Below are 21,385 nucleotides of genomic sequence, written 5' to 3'. Positions count from 1 at the left end.
CTGTGGGGCCAAAAAGGAGAGAGGAAAGGGAAGGCAGACTCAAGCCTAAAAGCACGCCTCAAGAACAATAACGCACCGGCCTACAGCCCCGGGACCCGAGGGCGACGGCCCCGCGCCCAGCCGGCACCGGAGCGCAGGGGGAGCACGGGCAGCGGCTTCACCAGCGGGCACCGGGCACGGCCCGAGGCCCCCACACAGCGCTGGGCAACGGGCTAACGCGTGGCGGAGTCGGGACGCAGCGCTACCCCCGGGGAGCGGCCCCGGCCCGGTGAGGCGCTGCGCGGGGGAGGCCTCGCGGGCCTCCAGCTCGGCAGGGCCGGGCCGGCACCCTCAGCCCCCCGGCGGCCGCCCCCGCCGCAGGCCCCAGGCGCGGCCCCAGCGAGCGGAGCCCCGCTGCTCCCCCAGCCCCCAGCGAGCAGCGCCCCGCTGGGGACGCGCAGGCCGCCACCGTGCGCCGGGCTCCGCCGGGCCCGCGAGCCGGCCCCAAAAGCCCCGAGAGGGGCGGGAGGGTCCCTTCGGCGCCCACAGGGACCCGGGAAGGCCCCTCCGCGGCCCCCCCGACCCGCCACCCCCGAGCCCCGCTCACCGCGTCCCCGCCGAGGCCGCTCCCTCCCCTCCGCCGCCTGGAGGGCGGGGCCCGGCCGCCTGCGGGTCCCCGCCGCCGCCGGTGCACGCGGGGCGGTGCGCGCCCCTCTCCCCTCCCCTCCCCTCCCCACCCCGGCCCGGCCGAGGTCGGAGGCGGTCCCCGAGGGGAGGAAGGGAAAAGCGGGAACGAGAGCTGCCCCTGGCCCGGCGTCCCGGAAGCCTCCTCCGGACCTCCCCGGAGCCGTGCTGCGGGTCGAGAGCGGGGACGCGGGGGGGGGGGCACAGGGACACGGGGAGCCCCCAGGGACACGGGGAGCCTGGGGACTCGGTTGCTGCCAGCAGCGCTGTTCAGTGCCGGTAACGGGCCGGCACGGACTGGCCTGGCCCAGGGGCAGCGGCAGGAGCCGAACTTTCTCCCGGGGCGGAGTGGGAGCCCCCGGGTGTGGCGGGGACATGGCCCGGGGGGGCGGGAGGGGAACACGGCCCTGGGCGCTGCCCCCGCCGCTCTCCTGCCTCCCGGCGCTCCGGCTCGTTTCGATTTCGTTTCCCGGAAAGATCGCGCCGAAGCCGCAGCGGCCGCAGGAGCGCGACCCGCCCGCGCCGGGCACCGGGGGGGAGTCGGGGCCGGGGCAGCGCCGAGCCGCGGGGGCACCGGGGCAGCGCCCAGCACCGCCGCGGGGAGCGGCGAGCCGGCGGCAGCGGGGATGCAGGTAAGAGCCCGCAGCCCCCGCTCCCCCCGGGCTCGCCGCTGGGGCTGAGGGGCACCTGAAGGCCCGGCGGAGACCCCCCCTCTCCCCCCCCGCACCGGGCAGAGACCGGAGCAGCGGAGCCGCTCGGTCACTGCCGGCCGGCACCGCTCTGGGAACTGCTCCTGCACACCTGGGGCTGCTTTGCACCACTCTTCTCCTGGGTTCCCGCTTTGAAACCTCTAAGAACGATATTTCCTCTCGAAGCACGCAAATACCATCTCAGAAATACGCTTGAAAACAGCTAAGCAGGAAAAAAAATACCACCAAACCAACAATATTAAAGAATCGGTGCAAAGTAATAAAATATAAGAATGTGTCTCTTCTGCCCTAGAAATCTTTAGGAGCAAGAGAAATATCAAACACCTGAATTTTTTTCCAGTAAATTTCATTGTAATAGAGCGATGCCAATGGGAGAAAACTAAAATACCTTTTTCAGGCAGCTCTAGACAAAATGCATGGCTAATTTCTTTCACTTTTATTTTTTTTGTAGCTTATTGCTTATAATGAATCCGAAACAGTTTGCATTGCTATAAAGCTTCTTCAGAACCTTCACTGGCTTTTCTCTGGTTTCCTCATATAATATCATACAACTTATTGCTTTGCTAAGACCAAAAGCTCAGACACAACAGCTAGCGGCGATTTATTTCACCACTATCAGAAAAATTGTTAATGCTTGTCCTGGTGAGGAAAACACCATCACCCTCTGAGATGAAGTTTTGGAGTGATTCAGCTCTTTTTCATCTTTCTCATAAAAAGACTGAGCAGTTAACATAGTTCCTCATAGTCATCTGTTGACAATGCCAAAATACGAAGCACTCTGTCAGTAGAAAGAACCTGGGGAATCTCCAGCTGTTCCAGGCACCTTGGTGTGACTGAGGCACCATTGCCCTGGGGGGGACAGGGCGCTCGGCTCCTGTCCCCCATGCTCCTGCTTTGGGGTCACTAGCTTCGCAGTTAAGATGTGCCCAAGCACCACTGCCTGCTTTCAGTACGCACTGGGATTTTCTCCACCCCTGGTTTTGCGGGGGGCTCAGCTCCTTTACAAAGCAGCTGCTTTATGCACCTCTGAAAATCTGCCTGAGGGTGTACTGAAGTGCCCGGAGTAGGCAACCGCTTCAGAAAATAACATTTGCAAGCAAAATTGTTAATTTTCCAGAGAATGATGCTGGGCAATTGCTGGGATTCATGTTAATAGACTTTTAAGGGGAAACATTATCTGCTTGGCTGCCACTAATATTTCAAGATGCAGACAGGGCTGAAAGCAGGACCAGAGTTTCCCGGATGGAAGTGTGAGGGCAGCGTGGGGGCAATGCCACCTCCCCAGCCCTGCAGAGGTGCTGGGGCTGCCTTTCCCTTCAGTGCTGAGTATTTCTGAGGGCTCCGGGAGCGTCTCAGCTCTCAGAGAGGCTGGGGGGCTCCCTGATGAGCAGCTGAGAGGGCTGGAACTTGACAGCAGGAGAGCAAGATGAACGGTTTTCTCCCGATGAGGTGGCTATTTCCACTGATGTCCACATGACAACTAGGGAAAAAAATAAGAGATCTGTTCATAAGGCATTTTCAAGACAAAAACCTAAGCTTTATTTTTGCAACTCTAAAGAACCGAAGTACTGTCCTAAAACTGCAGGCATCCGGTGAGCATCAGAGGAAGGTCTGCCAGTCTTGGCTTCATCTTCTGCTTCCCTGCAGCCACGGGGCAGAGGGTGGCTGGGAGCCCACACTTGCAGCCGGGATGAGGACAGGTCTTTCTGCTAAAAAAAGAAAGGAAGGGGAGAAAGAGGAAGGGGGTCTCTGGCTTCTAACACTGTCTTGGGCAACCAGATTCATCCTGGGGCTGATAGAGGAGCTGCAGATAGTGCATCACAGTGCTATGGGAAAACAGATAGAAACTGCCTGAGCAGTGTTTGCTATGGTGGAGGTCTTTCCAAAGCAAAAGCAGGACAGCTGGGAATTTCCACCCACTGATGTGTTTAATCTCTTTTCCCCAGGGTAAGGTGACAGTTGGTTCTTCCAGCTCGGTTGTTACAGCTTCATTACCACCCCAGGCCAGACACACACCCATCAGCGAAGGGGAAATCTTCAGGCTACCAGGCAGGCTGAGTGAGTAGCTCTTGGGCAAGTCAACCCTGCTTACAAGGGAGCTCCCACAGGGTGGGACATGGAGGGCACAGCTGTGGCATCCCACTGTCTATATCCCTGCTGTCTAGGCTGGGATATAAGATGGGCCAATCCTCCAGGTTCATTTCCTTTGGGGTATTTTGGTCCATGTTAGAGGGGATGTTTGGTGATGGAGAAGATTTGTGTTCCACACTGCCCCTCACCAGTTTTGAGGATGGGACTGCCCCTTGTTTCAGGAATCCAGCCCTCACTGTGGAGCAAGGACGATGTCATCCACTGGCTCAGATGGGCAGAGAAAGAGTATTCCCTTCGACAAACCGAAGAAAGCAAGTTTGAAATGAATGGCAAAGCCCTGTGCATCCTTACCAAAGACGACTTCAGATACCGAGCTCCTAGCTCAGGTTAGATGAAGAAGAAGGGTGTGAATGAGGACTGAGTACAGCACAGGCTGAGGTGGGCTGAATGGTTGCTGGCAGAGCTGGTGTTAGCTCTGTGTGGCCAGTTGGGTGCTGGAGACAAAGAAAAAGCTCTTTCCTTTAACTAGATAGACTGCAAATTCTTTGGGATGGGGAATAATATCTTACTCTGCAAGTACTGCAGAAATATAAGCAACAATATTACATGAGAGAGTCCCTACTATAAAATAAGATCATCTGAGCTCACTTTCCTTCCCTGCAGGTGATGTGTTATATGAATTACTCCAGTACATTAAGACTCAAAGAAGAGCTCTGGTGTGCAGCCCTTTGCTGAACTCACCTTTCCAAGATGCCAGGATCACAGAGGAAGGTATGATGGAGAATGGTGGCTGTCTATGAAGCAATGCCTTCCCTCAGCTACCAGGAACGTTTTGGGTGTCACATCAGCACACATCTGGGGTTTGAAGCTCAGCCAGCTGAACCCATCCCACTGTACCTAAGCAAGGCAAGTAGGACATACATGATGATAGCAGCTAGCTCCAACAAAATCCAGGTCATCAAGAAAATTCACAGTGAACAAGCAGGTCTGAGATCAATTTACAGGTCAGAACTAGGTTTGGTGGTCACTAGGTGAGTCTGTGGTGACCACATAAGGCCATGGCCAGGGTAGGGAGTCTGTCAGCAGGTTAGGGTCTGGTTTGGTGGGGTCAGTAGCTGGGTGGGGTCAGTTTCAAAGACAGCCATATGCTTGTGCTCCAGTGTATTCCTTTATTTTAGCTTTTCTTCTCCTTTAAGGAATGTACGTCCTGCCTTCATTGCACCTGGCACCTCCTCTAATCTCACTGGAGCTTCTGCTCATTCTGCTATTGCTTCTGCCTTGGAAAAGCATTGGACTTTCATTAGCACCTGCCTTATCCAGCTGGGCTGGTGCCTGGACTGACAGCTGACCCAGGTCATCCCCAGGCTTGCCCTCCCTGCCTGTTTCAGGGCTTTGAAAGACTTTCTGGGACCCACCATAATGTAGCATGGGTTTTTCTCTTGAAGGGATGGACTGTGGTGTGGAGGCTGCCCCGGCTGCTCTTTCATCCTGCCTGGGCCACACAGAGCTGTCCTCATTCCGCAGCTGTGAGGAGCCCCTGAACCTCTCCCATCACAACTCTGAGGGCAGCTGCAGGGCAGATTCTATCTGCTCATTTCCTACAGCCCTGTCAGCACCAGTGGATGGGAAAATTGCAGGTGAATATGATTTTTTTGCCTCGTTCCTTGGGAAAATGAGACTGTGCTTCATCCTGTCTGCCCATCTGTCTCCCTTCTATTTATTCCATGTGTCAGTGTGTGAATCATAGAATCATAGAAACATGAGGTTGGAAAGGACCTATAAGATCATATAGTCCAACCATCCTCCTATCACCAATACTACCCGCTAAGCTATTAAATCATATCTCGTAGCACCTTGTCCAGGCACTTCTTGAACACCACGAGGGATGGTGAATCCACCACCTCCCTGGGTAGGCCATTCCAGAGCCTGACCACTCTTTGAGAGAAAAAGTTTTTCCTGATAGCTAATCTAAATCTCCCCAGGCACAATTTGTGGCCATTTCCTGGAGTCCTATCATTAGTTATCTGAGAGAAGAGGCCAACCCCCTCCTCAACACAACCTCCCTTCAGGAAGTTGTAGAGTGCAATGAAGTCTCCCCTGGGCCTCCTCTTCTCCAGACTAAACAACCCCAGCTCTCTCAGCCGCTCCCCATAAGACTTGTGCTCCAGACCCCTCATCAGTTTTGTTGCCCTTCTCTGGACACGTTCCAAGGCCTCGATGTCCTTCTTTTAGTGAGGGGCCTAAAACTGAACACAGTACTCGAGGTGCGGCCTCACCAAAGCTGAGTACAGCGCGCATCTCTCAGTACCTCAGTACCTGAAAAGCAATAAAAGTGCTGTACATGAGCTCTGGGCTCTTCTTGTAATTACTATAATTGCTAACATGTTTACTGTATACATAATTTACTATTATTGCTAATGTCCTGTTGCTGACCGACCTCCACTGGAGCACAGGTGCCTTAGTGTGAGCTTTGTGACTGTTTCTTGTGTGCCACCTCTCAGATTGCAGGTTACTGTGGGATTACGTATACCAGCTCCTCTCTGACAGCCGCTATATGCCCTACATCAAGTGGGAAGACAAGGAAGCCAGGGTCTTCCGCATTGTTAACCCAAATGGACTTGCCCAGCTCTGGGGGAACCACAAGGTAAATGCAGTTGAGAACAAACTTGTCATTTCTGGAATTTCTTGTCACCTTCCTGACCTGGTCTTCACAGCCAATGGCATAGGGACTGGGGAGGACGAGACAGAGAGCAGGCACAGGGCTACAGAGGGACACCAACCTCCTGGTCATTAAAGGGGGAGATGTTATCACCCTCTGAAAAGCAAATCATGGTAGCTGCAGGGCTGGAAGCAAACTTGGGTTAGAGACCCATGCTAATGCTTGCAATGCGCAAGAAACCACCTTGAATGTCCCACACTTGTTCCTCCTGCAGACAGATTCAAGGCAGGTGTTGGTGCTTGCTTTTACTCAACCTCCTCAGTTCTTTCTCCTTCCAGAACCGGATGAACATGACGTATGAAAAGATGTCGCGAGCACTCAGGCATTACTACAAACTTAACATCATCAAAAAGGAGCCGGGGCAGAAGCTGCTGTTCAGGTGAGAAAACAGATCAGAGAAACAGTGTAAATGGGGCATAGGAAGGTGCAGGGCTCCAGATGTTGGCAGCTGCTTCATCTCTCTGGATTCTTGATGGTCCAGAACTGAGCTGAAGTTGAAGCATCTTTGCTGCATGTTTGGGGAAAAGCATGGGAACGTGGGCTGTCCTCTGGGTTTATGGTGCTGGAGGGGAAATCAGGGCTGGTCCCAGCACAGTCTCATGCTGCTGTGCATGCAGGCATCCAACAGCAGCTGTGTGCATCTATCTGAGAACTGGAACTGGCCTTCATGTTGAGATAAAAAGCTTGGGCTGGTTTTGATTTTGTAAAACCTCAGTGGTTACTTTTTGATTTCTTTCTTTATATCCTCCCCTGCAAATGCAACACCCTGGCAGGTTTGCATCCAGGCTGTGTCCTGTACAAGTGGGGAGCTGGGATGCTTGTGATCCGGATCCCATCTGATCTGCTCCCTGCGGGCCAGCGATCTGCCCAGGGATGAGCTCCATCTGCTGTCCTCAGTGGGGTCCAGTTAGTGCTGGTGGAAATGTCCCTGAGCCCATCTGAGCTGGACATGGCCCTCCCGTTCCCCATTGACATCGGGTCTGAAGTTCACCTCTGAATAGAAGAGGTGGAAATAAGTCAGGAGCCTCCCGTTTTCAGTGCTGGCTGCTTCTCTGGGACTATCCTGAGCTTAAAATGCCAGTGCTGGGCTGATGTGTGCTGCGCTTTGCCTCTGTGGGCTCCATGCATCCAGAGGGCAAAGCAAGAGCTGTCTTGGGGATGTCAGACACCCTCCAGTAAGCTCCAGAGCTCAGCTGGTGAGGGCAAGGACTCCAGCATTTACAGCCTGGTTTGGACATGCGCTTAAAGCAATTAAAATGGATTTCAGATTTCTGAAGACTCCTGGGGAGATTGTCCATGAGAAATCCAGCAAACTGGAGCAGCTGGAGAATGAGGACCACGAGGATCTCAAAGAAGACCCACTGGAGGTTTCATCATAGGAATTCTTTGAAGGTTGCATTTGCAGTGCTTTGCAGAGGGACTTGTTCTCTGCTGGGGAGAACCAGCATCTCCTGCTCTCCTGGACAGAAGGCCACAGAGGTGGTCCTGGATTTCAAAACCTGCCCTGAGCCATAGCTGTGACATCTCTGGAGCTTCACCAGCAAAACACACCCAAAAACTATCCCCAAGCCCAGAAAGCACAGGTGAATGTGTGTGCTGGTCTTCTGCTCACTGCTTCTTCCTCCTCTAGCAGGGACCATGATATTTTTGTTCTGTAAATCTTGATGCTTGTCTTTAAGGTCCAAACTTGCTGCTAAAGACTGCTTGGTTGTTGCAGTGAGATGTGCCAAGCAGAGAGCACCGGAGCATGCGCTCTGGGTTGAACATCTGCAGAAGCAAGTGGTGGCCCTGAATGTGGACGTGCTGCTCTGAATCTGAGATGTTCCCTTGATTTGAGATCAGACTTACCTTGCAGATATGCTGTACGTTGTAATCTGCCTCCTGTGGAGCCACTCCTGTGATTAAGGGTGGGAATGTGCTGAAGTATCTGTCTGGATCAGGCCTGGTTGGAACTTCAGGCTGTGCACTGTGTCTTGTTTTAACTCCCTTTAACTCTTTCCCTCCATTTAATAATGCTTTTTGTAATTAGCTCACTAAATAATGTGACAAGAAACAGGCCAGTAATGTACATGATCACTTTTATTGTCAGACATGTTATTTACTTTGAGAATGAAGCAGGAATACCTGCAACCCCAGGTATTGTTGCTGAGTGCTGGAAGGAGCAATGTGCATGCATTTTTAAATCTGAAATTATCCAGTGATAGTTTCAGATTGCTTTCAGTTGAGGAGATACAATCCTGTGACTCTGCATGGTTGAAAATACTGCATCTTTCTGGTCGAAGTTCTGAAACTGAGAAATGCAGGCCTCCCCCATTTACCCAGAAAACCAGCTCTATGAGCAGACTGCAAGTAACTGACTCCTGTGGACACCTGGGTTTGTCCCTGAGCTTGGCAGCCCCCAACATGGGGTGCAGCAGCTCTTGGGTGAACACTGCACCAACACATGGTGTTTTATAGCTGTGTGGACAAGCACAGAGACACACTGTGAAGTATCAGCCACAGAACACAATGCTAGGAAAAGGTGAGTTCCTTCCAACACCTGTCTTGCACCAGTGCAGAAATAATCCTGCTGCCTTGCATCATTCCTCTGGCTGCCAAGTCTAGGCTGCTATCTCGGAGCTGCATTGGTACCATTTTTGGGGCAGGAGTGCTTGTCAGTGGGTCTGGGAACTAACAGCTTTGTGACTGAGTTTTCCACCAAAGGTATTTGTTGCCATCCTGAAACCACAGCCCTTTTTGCTGTAAACTGGTGGTACTCCTCCTAAGTATCTCCATTAACTGAAACCTGAAGATGCTGGTGGGTTGCATCCAGCAGGAGACAGTGGTGGGACATGCAGCGGCTGGTTGGCAAAACATCCCTGCTCCAGCACAACACATCTCCAGATACACTGCCTGCAAAGTTTCACTTCCAGAAAATTCAGTAGCTTGTCAGCAAAACACAAGTCAAACAATGGCAGAGAAGGAAATGAGAAGCTCTGTTGGGGTAAAGGAGTGTTAGCCTCACTGCCTTTGTGAGGTGCTAGCTAGGAAGGGATGCCAAAATCTCTGCTAGGAGCAAGGGCTGGAGATCATCCAGCACCAGCCAAGCTGCTGCCTGGGGGTGCACCACCCCAGGAAGGTGTAGTGAAGCACCCGAAGCTCACACATCCTTGCACAGAGGCGGTGTTTTGTCTCAGTGAAGGCTAAAACCAGGTCTTGGCGTAAAACCCAGCAGAGAGTCAGTGTAAGGTCTGCGCACCTATGAGGGACAGCTTTTGTAGGAGAGCAGACTTCGTTCCCTGGAAACTGTCCCATCCTAGCTATCCTGGGTGCATTTTTCCTGATTTTTCTCCTAACATGACATCCCACCCACTTTCTTGCTAGGAAAACAGACCTGATGACTCCCGAGCAGCCCATTGCTTCTCAAGCTTGTGTGGGTGGCTTTGTTGGAACTGGTGGTGACCCCAGTGCTTGTGCTGTGCTCACAGGGAGCATGCGTGTTGCTGCTTTTCACCTGTTCCTCCAGTGATGACTAAGGATCCTGTTGGACTTGGACGGGGATTTCCTCTAAAACCTGGGAAGCTGCCAAATGCACACAACATGCTGGAGTGATCTTGGAAAGCAAAAAGCAAAGGGCACTTTTGCAATGACAAGCTCCTTCTCAGCTTCCAGGAACTGCTTGTGTCCGTCCATCCTAGAGCATGTGGCCGCTGCTCTTCTTCCTGCGATAAGCAGAGGTGGGATGACTGTAAGCACGCTGCTTTCCTGGAACAGGACCCCTCCCTTTTGGTTAACAGCCCTGTAACTGCTGCTTGTGCTGGGGCTGTTCGATGTGGGCGTGTGGGGAGGGAGAGTGCACATGAGTCGGAGACTTCAGCTGTGGCTGTAGTTCAGGGGTGGTGACACAGAGGTGGGTGTCCCACACCAGCTTTGGTGCCCACCAACCTCTTGGGCTAGAGGCACTGCACAACTGGGCTGAGAGGCTTCTACTGAGGCCACAAGGGTGCCACGTGCTGGCTGTGTCCTTTTTCCAGCTATGGCCTGTGTGGGGAGAGGTGGCTTCCTTCAACACTCACTTCTTGGTTCAGGTCCGAAGCTGCAGACGTCTCTGTGCCCAGGTGGTTAGTTGTGGCTCAAAGGGACCTTTGTGGTCTATGGGCCATCCTCACGCTTAAAACACAACTGCCACCAACACCTGGTTGGGTCACCCATGCTTTTGGCTATCCAAATGTTGAAGACCTCCAAGGTCGGTGATCCCCCCACCCCTCAGGGGTACCCATGTGAAGGTGGGACAACTCTTGCAGAGGAGGCTCTTTCTGATGTCCAGCCTCAGCCTCCCCAGCTGTGGCCTCTGTTTGTCTTGTTGCCAAGAAATTTGGGGGGTTTATTTCCTGAGCACATTGTAACCCTCAGCACCTTGCAGTTTCACCTCAGGAATAAGTTTCCCTCATTTTAATGTTGGTTCAGCCTCACCTTGAATATTGGGTGCAGTTTTGGGGTGCACAGTACAGAAAGGATGTTAAGGTCCTTGAAAGTGTCCAGGGGAGAGCAATGAGGCTGGTACAAGGGCTGGAAGGCATGTGCTGTGACGAGAGGCTGAGGGCATTCGGGTTGTCTGGTCTGGAGAAAACGAGGCCAAGAGGCAGTCTCAGTGCTCTCTGCCTCTCCCTGAGGAGGGGAGGCGCAGAGGGAGGCGCCGGTCCCTGCTCCCTGGTCGGCGCTGGCGGGATGCAGGGGAACAGCACAGAGCTGTGCCAGGAGAGGTTCAGACTGGACATTGGGAGAAATTTCTATACTATGAGGGCAGTCAAACACCGGAGCAGGCTTCTTGGCAAGGCAGTTGATGCCCCATGCCAGACAGTGTTTGAGAGGCATTTTGGTAGTGCCCTTAATAACATGCTTTAACTTTTGGTTAGCCCTGAAGAGGTCAGGCAGTTGGACCAGATGATCTTCGTAGGTCCCTTCCAGCTGAACTATTCTGTTCTGTTCTGTTCTGTTCTGTTTCCTATCCTATCCTATCCTATCCTATCCTATCCTAGTCTAGTAAATAATCCAGTTTCCTTCCTGCTGTATCTCCATACCAACCCCAGCATTGCACACTCCATGATGTGACCATTCATAATTCTCTCCTGGTTTTGGTGAGAAAAGTGGACAAATTTGGATCCAGACGTTAAGATTTTTCCTGTCAATTCTGGGAATGGGCTTTTGATTTGTCTCACATTTCTTGCAAACATCTCTTTCATATGCCTCTGTCCCATTTGTTTTGAGCATGTCCTAAGTCTCAGAAGGGGCCTGAACTTACATAAAGGTCTGGTTCCTGAATCACAGTTCAGGTCCATATTTTCCCTAAAGTTGCTTTGGGTGGCCCATCTCCAGGATGTGTTCAGGAATGCAGGTACAAAGACGAAAAGCTTGTAAGAGGTCGTAAGTCAGTGATGATTCCCCATTTAGTCATGAGAAGTCCTCTATGAATGGGGCCAGCATTTAGATTCAGCCTTGGATGATCTCCAGCAGCTCCAAAAAGAAGATGGCCAAACTGTGCTCCATTGCCAGAGTAGATGTGGCTGTTTGTTATGGGGATGTTGCAGAGAAAAAGCAAACTAAATTGGTTGTGAAAGTCCTTCTCAGCCATTGTGGTCATATGCCATGGGGTTCCTGGTGCGCAGATTAATTATTTATCAGCAGTAGATGTTGATGCTGAAAAATAGAGCCGGGTATTTCCTAATGAATGTCAGGCTGAATCATCAGTGTAGGCTAAGGAGAAAAGGAGGGAAGTGGGCTGCGTCTCTTCAAGCAATAAGAAATTATGGCCCAGAAAGTCTGTAGAAAGAAAACTAAGGAGAATAATCCTGGACCCATTGGATTTCAAGCTGAATCAGTTATCAAAAAGACCATTGAGACTGTTAGACCAGGACAGCATATTACTCTAGCTGAAAGTTGGAGAAAACAAAGCATTGCTCACACGGAAATCTCACCGTGGGATTTTCCAAAGTCAAAGTGCTAGCAGTCACGCAGGTCACTGCCACCTCCCAGCAAATGCATCCACGTGTGGCACCATTGCTGTAAGCTGCAGTGTGAAATATTGCCATCAGATGGCAAAATAGCAGTGAGAATGGCAGGCAGCAGCCTGCAGGAGGGAGCAACGGGCACAGGTGAATCTGGTGCAACCAAGACTGAAGATTTTTTTTTGTCCTGGGGGCTGGTGGATACTGGAGGTGCAGAGCTGTGCCTTGCAGCTTCACCCCAGGAGATGCTCTGTCCCTGGACAAGGCTGACAGGGAGTGAGGTGGGTGTGAAGTGTTTGGATCACAAAGCAGATCCTGTTTCATTTTTTAGGGTAGGCAAGCAGGCTGTCTGAAGAACCCCAGGGTGGGTTTCAAGGACACTGCAGCCTGGTCGTGGTTGGCATTCGGAGACATCCTGTTGGCATTGTGCCCCAGTGTGTCTGCACTCATGCATGAGCCCATGACGTCCGCTTCCCTGGGGTGTGAGTGGGGAGATCTGGTTGCTGTATTAAGCCTCCATTTCCCTGAAAAAGCTGTGGCTTCTCCTTACAGAAACAACCTGGAAAAGCCCTTATAGGCCATCACACACAAGAAAAATAAAAGCAATAAACAAGTGAAATCCACCAAACAGCTGGCTCAGATAGCTGGTTTCAAAGGCCAGTGCTTATGCCAGGTGACATGAATGTTTTATGCTGTTTTGCTGCTGGTTATCAGAAGGAAATTGTTTTCCTCTCCGGTGAAACTCACGCACCTGGAAGTGCTGGCCGCACTCCTGAGTGGCTGCTAAAAATAGGGTTGAGTCAGCCGGTCACCAGCCTGGCTATAAAATAGGCAGCTCCCAAGGGAGCCTGAACACCCTTAGTGCCCACTGCTGCGGAGCTTGTCTTGACATATGTCTAGAAGGACAGAAATACTGATGGAAAGGTAAATACCAAAAGAGCAAATAAAGAATGATGTGGCCAAGGGGCTGGAATCAGTCGAAGCAGAACAGGGTTGTTGCTCTGCTGTGATTAAATCTATTTGAATGATTTATCACTGGTGCTAGCTTGGGTGGTTGGTTGGCTCTGGTGTTGCCTTGGATTAATGAAAATTGTCTTCTTGATCCAAAAAAATGGCCAACCTGCGGTGGGCAGGTGTGCTTGTGAATTATGCGTGCTCATCTGCACTGACCAGCTCTGGGCCGTTTGTATGGCTGAGCATGTGGGATTTCCGTGTGCCACTCAGCAGGGGAAAGTCTGGTTTGAGTCTGGTTCTCTGAAGGGTGCAGAACCAGCGCAAAGCATGGGAGTGGCTGGTCCTGTTTTATTTTTTTAGCAGCCCTTGCTTCAAAGGGAGATGCTCAAAGATCTGGGCTTAGAGGTTGTTTAATTTTTTTGTTATAGTATGGTGATATGTTGCAATGGGAAGATGCAGCAGCATGGTATCTGGATTACACCCATGCAAACCTGGCAGCCCCTCTGGGACCTGCTAAGCTTATCCTTCCCTCCATGCAGTTTCACTTCCTTGATTAGCAGTGTCTATAGCCCATCATAAAACCTCAAGTGTGCAGAGCACTTAGATAACAACTATAAAAGGGGTTGATCATTTACGTGGAACAGAAGAACCCTTGGACACCCAAAGCACTCTTGGATTGCAGTCCTAGCCAAAACAGTGATGATTTCCATCATGTTCAACCTGACCGCAAAACCAGGCTGAAAATGTTGTTTTCCTTCACAGCAAGGTGCAGGCTCTGGCTGCAGAGCAGCAGCCATGGGACGCAGGGCAACAGCCGTCGAGGACCATCCTCTCACTGGACAGGCAGGGGGCCAAGAAGGTGCTGGAGATTTATGTGAGGCGCTCGTTGAGCTGCTGCGAGAACTCACAGGCAGCAAAAGAAAGGCTTCAAGAGGGAGCCAGAGGGCGAGGGAGGAAGGCAGTCGGGCTGCAAAGGTCAGAGAGCGACTTCTGCAAGTATTCATGTGCCAAGCTCAGCCTGAAGAAGGACCAGGAAGAGGCACCCAAGGTGATGGAGCTGGAACAGGCTCTGTTTGAGGAGAGTGAAGCGTCAGCTCCTGGGGAGGCTTCTAAGGAGGAACTGGAGACCAAGAAGAAAAGCACAAAAATCTCCTCCCAGGGCAAAACCCAGCGCACCTGGTTCAAAATCTTCTTAAATTTCCTCTTTAAGAAGAGCCCTGAGGACCAGAAGGAAAATGCAGGACAGAAAGCAAAGGAAAAAGATGCCAAAACTCCTTACAGCAGTAAAACAGAAGGAGCCAGGAGACCCAGAGCCGACTCAAGCCTGTCCCCACCACTGGGCAAAGCCCCCAGGAGGAGACCCAGCCTCAAGAGGGTTTTCTCCTTTAAGAAGCACGCAGAGGAGGAGCGGGGTGAAGCAGGGGCGAGGGCCAAGCGCCCCAGCTGCCTGCCCCTGCGGCATGTCCAGGGACCAGCGCCCCCAGGTGGGACCCCCACCCTTGCCCTCACCAATGGGACCTCAGCAGTTTTTTTTGGGGGGGGAAAGCAACAGTGCGTGTGGAGTGCTAGTTCCTAATCCTTACTAAGCATTGCCCACATGTTGCTTTATGGGGCATTGGGGCTGGATTTGCAGGGCTCCACTCTTGACTTGCTGCCCCAGGAATAGGTCAAATTTGCCCATGTTGAAGATCACCCTGGGTGAGGTGCACCAGCTTGCATCATTACTGGGACTCATCAGTGCAGCCAGTTACTGCAACCTGCTCCATAGTGATTATCTGTATGCAGGTTTTATCCATACACAGTTTTTATCTGTGCACAGGTTTTCCCCCTGTAGCAAATGAGGGATATCGTGATTTAGTTTAAATCTGCATTTGAAACCAGAGATCGAATCTGAAACCACCTAAGGGCTATCACCTGTTGCTTTTGCTTTGCTGCAGGGAAGGGTGGGAGCTGCTGTGGCAGTGACACCCTCATCCCCATGCTGAGCCCTTCCCAAAAAGCTGGCCAGGGAATCTTTGTGAAAGCCTGATTGGTTTGGGGCCATTGCAGAAGCTCGGCTACAGTTCAGGGAACACAGCGCATGGTTCACAGTAGCGTGTGCTGACCTGGCGTGGACATAGGCACCACGCCAGCAGCATCTGTGTTCCCCTTTCCATCAGTTAGTGACTTGGCCAAGAAAAATCCCTGATTCTGAACAGGTGTTCTTCTTCCAGCAGAGGCAGAGCAGCCGGATGGTTACTACACGCGCGTCTCAGAGGAGATTGGGCTGATCGTGCAAGGCAGCGAGAGCCAGAGCAGCAGGGAGCGCGGGGGCGAGCAGCTGCCGAGGTCGGGCGGTGCCGATGGGGTTGGTGAGTGCTGCCCCTTGCACGTACAGAAAACACTAACATGGGATTTGTCCCCATGAGGAGCCTGAATGGGACCCAAGCCCTGCTTCAGTCTCGCCTCAGCAGTTAATACAACCCAAAGAGTCATATGAACCCACTGTGGGGATTTTCAGCAGCAGGGTTTGATCTGGGGAGGGAAAGATTCAAAGGCAGGGGGGTGTTTTTCCTGACTGAGGAAAGCAAGGCATTCAGCTATAGGCTGAAATGGGTTTTCCAGGGCTGGAGGATGATACGCTTTGCTTGGGAAGTTTTTTCAGAGGGGCTAAAAAGCTGCACTGCCCTGAGAACATCCAGGCATGGTGATCAGCCACAGGTCTGGAGGTAACAAGGGAGTGATCGTGTTCTTTCTACAGATGAAGCCATCAGGAAAATCGTGGCCCTGCTCCAGAGTGCCGGAGATGAGCTGGACAGGAAGGTGAGAGGGGAACTGCAGTCAGCTGGATAGAACTGGGAGAATTTGGGCTGATCACTGCTCTAAAATGGTGCAACATTTCCCTGGTGCAGGGAAATGCTCAGTAAAATCAAGGAAATGGCACCTCTTAATTCCCCGACTGGGTGTGATCGTGTCTGCCCGTCTGTCCTCTCCCATCTGCAGTCTTAGTGAGATGTGAAGGCATCAACCTAATGACACACCAGGTTATTTGTTCTTAATGTGTGCATTTGTTTGCTTCTTAAACAGGTAAAGGAAGATGCACGGCTGCAGATGTTCTTCAGAGACATGTCCTACAGCTCCTTCAAGAACCTGGCTGATGCCTACGTCCGCAAGGAGATGACAGCCACCAGGCCCAACGTCAACCCCCAAGAAATCCAGTTTGCCTTTGCAGTACACCTCACCGCCAAGGTGGCCGGCATCTGTAACCAGGCAGTGAACAGGATCATGGGCTTTGGCACCCGCTATCTGGAAGACTCATTTGCACCCCTGTCCTACAGCAAGATCCTCCAGGTAAGGAGGAGAAGTGAGGCTGGGGTTGAACTGCCAGCAACAAGTTAGGACAAGGGCTGGGATTTGAATGTGATGGACAAAGCAAGTGGGTGGCAGGCAAAATGGATTTTGTTGGGGGTGACAGGGTGCTGGTTTTTGCCCTGTGCTGCTAGTGTGGTTGTGGGGACAGCGTGTGCCCCATGCAGGGGTGGAGGGGCTTTGGGACAGGCTCCTGGAGGCTGGAAGTCCTGCAGGACAGTCTTTCTTCAATGTGGCCCATGGAGAGGATCAAAGGGCTGGAGAACCTGCCCTGAGAGGAAAGCATGAAGGAGTTGGGTCTTTTCACCCCAGAGAAGAGAAGGCTTGTGAGGGGGGCTCATCACTGTATGTCAATACTTGAAATGTAACTACCTTTGTAGGATGGCTCTCTTTTGACAAGCAGTCACATGGAGAAGACAAGGGGTGATGAGTATAAGTTGCACTGGAAGAAGTTTTGTATTTTTATACGAAAGTAATTTTTAGTAATTTAGTAATTTTCAGTGAGAACAACCAGTCAGTGGCACAGCCTCCACAGGGACGTAGTGGAGGCCTCGTCATTGATGGGTTTCAAGGTGCTGTTGGACAGGGTGCTGGATAATCTCATCGAGGCTTCCTTTCCCCACAGAAGGTTGGATCCAGTGATCTTTTGAGGTCCCTTCCAACCTGGGCTGGTCTATGAGGCTATGATTTGCTCTCTGCCTGCTGCATCTCTGCAGCCAGGGGGTGCCTATAGTGCACAACATTGCTGTGATCTGGTATAACCACAACTTTCCTCCTTGACTGTGCAGGGAAAATTCCTCCTTGACCCATAGAGGAGAACAGTAGCATGGGCTTGGTTTGGGATGGGACCTCACAGACGTTTCCTTCTGTCTCAGCAGGACAGAACAAAGTTCAGCACAGACAATTGCGAGAGCCCGGACTGACATCGGCTGTGCCTGTGAACCGAAGGGTGCACATTAATGACGGGGGACAGTCCCTGTGGGTGGCCTGGATGTGGTATGATTTCATGAGCCATGAAATTAAAATCTGTGAAGGAAAACCACGGCAATAGCCACCGTAGCATGAAGTGATTAAACCAGCCGATCTGAGGGCAACCTAGTCTGTCAAGCCCAAATGTCTGAGATTGCCCTATATTTCCATTTTGGCCCTCATAAATGCACGTGTTGAACCTCGTGGTTTGTTCATGTGTGTGTATGTGTATTTATTTACCTACTTTTCTATACGTATCTGTGAATGTACAATATAATTTCTGTAGCTTCTGCCATGGGTCCTGTTCAGGAAACAAAAACATAGAATGCAAATAAATTGGTCCCCATGTGACAGCCAGGCTTGTCTAAAGGCTGTGGGAGATGTGCTATACATGAAATAAAGTTTGCTTTGCTATAGCTGTTGTGAGCTGCTTCTTTCAAGCCACTCAGAGTGACATAATTTGAGTTTTACAGCAGATACATGGTGTGCTCCTCCCCTTTTGTTTATTTGTGGCCATTCCCTTTCCAGAAAAAGGGGATTTAATTACAAAAGCAGATTGATCTGACACCAGGACCTGGGTAAAGCTTGTTCCAAGTGGCCCAGAAACTGCACTCATTGTAGCTCCCTTGAGGACTAAGGGATTTACAGCTGCTGGGGTCTCACCTATGATGTCTAAGAAGATGTGAAATGTCTAAGAGATTAAACCCTAATCAGGGGGAATGTTCCCAGTTAATCTTTGCCCAGACTCCTAAGCAGGAACCTGGATTAAGGCAGTGCACTTGGCTTGGAGCCAGGAGTGCTGGTACTCTGGGTGGTGGGAATGGCAGCAGCATCTCCATGCTAGGGTCAGACCCATCCTGGGGTGAAGGGAACAAAATTTGGGGGCTGGCAGTGTGCAAGGGGTGGGACACTCTGGTGGGTTGAAGGTGATAGCCATGGCTGGGGTCAGTGCCATGCTGGGGGATGGTCCTGCATGGGCTCCCACCAGCACCCCCCACTTACCCTCCTCTCCTGGGGAAGCTGCTCTTCTCCGTCCTTGTAAAACCCCAGCTAGAACTATCTGGGGAAGCAGAGTCCTTGCAAGAGGGAAGCAGCCCTCTGCCTTGCATGTCCCATTCCCCTGCTTGCAAAGCTTTGAAGGAAACATCTCAAAGAGCAGCCAAATCCCGCTGCCCAGTGTTGCCAGCGCCGTGTTTCCTTTTGGCCAGGAACCAGCCTGGGGTGACATTTACTGCCGGAGAAACCGAAACTGCTCTCGCCTGTTTGCAGACTGTCACCTGCCTGGCACCCAGCACCTGAGGCGGTGCCGAGGCTGTGCCTGGGGTGAGCTGGTATCAGGGACGCAGTGGGGCTGGCGGGAAGAGCTGCAGTGCCCCTGTTTGCTTTGCACCCGCGGCCGGGTGTGGTTTGTATTTGCGTGGAGCAGGAGTGGGTTTCGTATCCACTCTGGCTTCCCAGAGGACATCACCTCTGCATGTGGGATGTGCCCACCAGGCAAAATGCCAGCAAGAAAAATGAATTCCCTCTCCCGTTCGCTTTTCCTGTGCTTTTCCTGATGTCAGATGAACCAAATCTCCTCCTCCTGGGGTTGCTGGGGCTGTGGTGCCAGGCAAACAAGGAGTGAAACCTTCTCAGCCCCAAGCACAACGGGCTTGTGGTCCCAAATAACCAAATCCCAACCAAGGACAAGGCAGAATAAAGACAGGAGTGGCTTGTGTAGCCCAGGTCTCTTCTCCCAAGTGACTTCGGTATCTTTGGTTAATCTCTTGGTTAAAAATTACAGACGCTGCTTGCCTGTGGCCACTGAAGATATTAAAGAAGGTATTAGAGCAGGACAAGTTATTACCCCTGGAGTTTTGAACAGTTTCCAATTCTGGGTATTACGTTCATCCTACCCTGAACTCCCTGCTATGGTCTCAAAAAGCTAAGGCATTTGCTTTTCCTGAAAATCCCTGGGATCATGGGCATTGGCCATCTGGGCACTGATCCTGCCCAGGCAAATGCTGGCTTTGGTGCTCCATGCACACAGGGTTCTCCTGAAAGCACGCCCGAACCCCGCTGTCCCAAGTAGTTAGGCCCTGCTAATCCTGCTTTGCCAGGTGCTGGGAGGGGGAGGGTGGCTTAGAAAATCAGCCTAGCACTTAAGGAGGCAATTAATACAAAATTCGCTGTCACTAAGAGGATGATGACAAGGCTTCATCTCACGGGAGCATGGCAGCCAGCCAAGTAGGCTTCTGTCCACCGGGATGCTTTCTGGGGCCTCAGCATTTGCAATGGGTAAGGGCAGATTTTGCATGCCTCCCTGCCTCCCCCCCCCCATCCCCCAGAGGATCTTCCTTATAATTCATTGCAGGCTTGGGGGGGTGGGAAATGCTGGGATGTGGCTGTGCACCCCTTGTCTGCAGACCCCAAGGTGCGCCCCCAAAGCCTGGCTCCTCCTGAGCCAAAGGGAGCCCAGGGCATTTGGGCATGAAGTCCTTGCAGGTCTGAGCCATCAGCTTTCAGGGGGCTGCCTTTGCCCTGCCAGGCTAGGTGTCTCCTGTCCTCCCTGCGCGTGGACCCTCATCCTCTTTTCCATCCTGCCGCGTGTCCTCTGCCCCTCTCCTGGACTGGCCCTGGCTCGGTGTGAGGCTGTACTCCTTTTCTCTGCTGGGGACCTTCTCACACTCACTGTATATCTCCCCATGGAGAGATATATGGGAGAAATGTCTTCTTGCAGAGATAGATACTTTTTTTGTGACTACTGCAAGGTCCTTCATCATCCGGCTCAAGATCCTTCATCATCCAGAATGGAAAAAATGTAGACATTTAATATGTTGCTTCATTGCAGCTACAAGGGAAGAAACCATTACAAGGTGCCCAAAGGAGAGCCTGGGGGAAGCACATCTCCTGGTCAGCTGGGTCTGCGTTTGAACTCCTGAGGAGCTCCCGGAGATTTTGTATCACGTGCAGTTCCTACAGGAAAATTGGCCTTGTGCCATGTGCTGGACATTCCTGCATGTTGCATGGGATCATTTGCAGCTTTCCACAGCTTGGCAGCTGAAGAGTTGCAAGCACTGAGCAAAGCAGGAACATCCCACGCTTCTCCTGTTTGATGCCTGCTTAATTCCCTGGGGGCCTGATGCACATAAGAGTCAGATTTAATTCACAGAGCATACGGAAACAATTTCTTTCAGTGTGCAAACACTTATGTACTTCTGATGCACTTGTGTGCTCAGATCAGTTGCAGTGAGAGCTGATGCTTTTTACCTTTCTTCTATTGGCAGATATTTGCCAGTGCCTTTTAGTGAACAAATTGCCTTTCCCAAGATCTGGAGGCACGAATCACACAGATCAAAGCCATGGTACGGCTGAATGAGCTGGCAGGAAGGATGGGATGGGGCATGCAGGTGGGACACTCACTTGTCGAGGGGCTAAAAATCAAGCACAGAAAAGACAATGAATGGATGTAGAAGACTGAATCCAGTAAGACTGTATATCTGCAGTAGGAAGTGGTCACATGCAAACACCCTCTTGCAAAGCAGTTGTTCACTGCTGGGACAGGCCAGATCATGTTGCAATAGGTTTATGAGCTGGTGGCTTGCTGCTTCTTGTCCTGTGGCCCAGGCCATCCCTGGCCATGCAGTGACACTGATCCAGGGGTACTTGCAATTGATGCTCATCTGCTGATGGCAGCTACCAACAAAACTCCAATCCAGAAGCATTTTACACATTGAGGTCAGAGCTTCTGCTACCACCACACAGCATACAGCCCCCAGTGGGGCAGAGGGGACTCAGCCGTGGCTGGAGAGGACAAGGAAAGTTCTTGAGATTCAGGGGGGAACAGCATTGCAAAGGTCTCCTCTGGATGCTGGGACAGTCCCGTTTCCTTGCAGTGTCTTGGCCAGGCTTTCACACCAGCCCAGGGAATGAGAAGTCTCTCCTGAAGCATGCCTGTTAAGTACATG

At 51.8% G+C, this 21,385-nt stretch overlaps 1 protein-coding gene across 6 annotated transcripts; it reads left to right on the top strand.

Annotated features, from left to right (window-relative positions):
- Positions 1-78: 78 nt before the first annotated feature.
- ETV7 (ETS variant transcription factor 7) lies at positions 79-17,852 on the top strand. Of its 6 annotated transcripts, none has more exons than XM_040536197.1 (13): positions 713-837; positions 1,676-1,712; positions 3,320-3,431; positions 3,686-3,850; positions 4,128-4,235; positions 4,910-5,101; positions 5,966-6,108; positions 6,462-6,562; positions 13,884-14,605; positions 15,335-15,472; positions 15,862-15,923; positions 16,188-16,451; positions 17,345-17,839. In XM_040536197.1, the coding sequence occupies exons 4-13, from the start codon at positions 3,787-3,789 to the stop codon at positions 17,390-17,392; spliced, it is 1,842 nt and encodes a 613-aa protein (XP_040392131.1). In that variant the 5' UTR covers positions 713-837; positions 1,676-1,712; positions 3,320-3,431; positions 3,686-3,786; the 3' UTR covers positions 17,393-17,839. The 6 variants fall into 6 exon arrangements, with proteins under 6 accessions (XP_040392132.1, XP_040392131.1, XP_040392130.1 ...); XM_040536195.1 differs by lacking the exon at positions 713-837 and adding an exon at positions 1,272-1,295 and having other exon boundaries at positions 15,338-15,472; XM_040536193.1 differs by lacking the exon at positions 713-837 and adding an exon at positions 1,274-1,295.
- Positions 17,853-21,385: the final 3,533 nt, after the last annotated feature.

Source organism: Cygnus olor, chromosome 24 (assembly GCF_009769625.2).
Source record: "Cygnus olor isolate bCygOlo1 chromosome 24, bCygOlo1.pri.v2, whole genome shotgun sequence".
In the NCBI taxonomy this organism is placed as follows: Eukaryota; Metazoa; Chordata; class Aves; order Anseriformes; family Anatidae; genus Cygnus; species Cygnus olor.
Note: the sequence above shows the minus strand (reverse complement) of the source record. Positions and strands in the feature narration are given on the sequence as shown.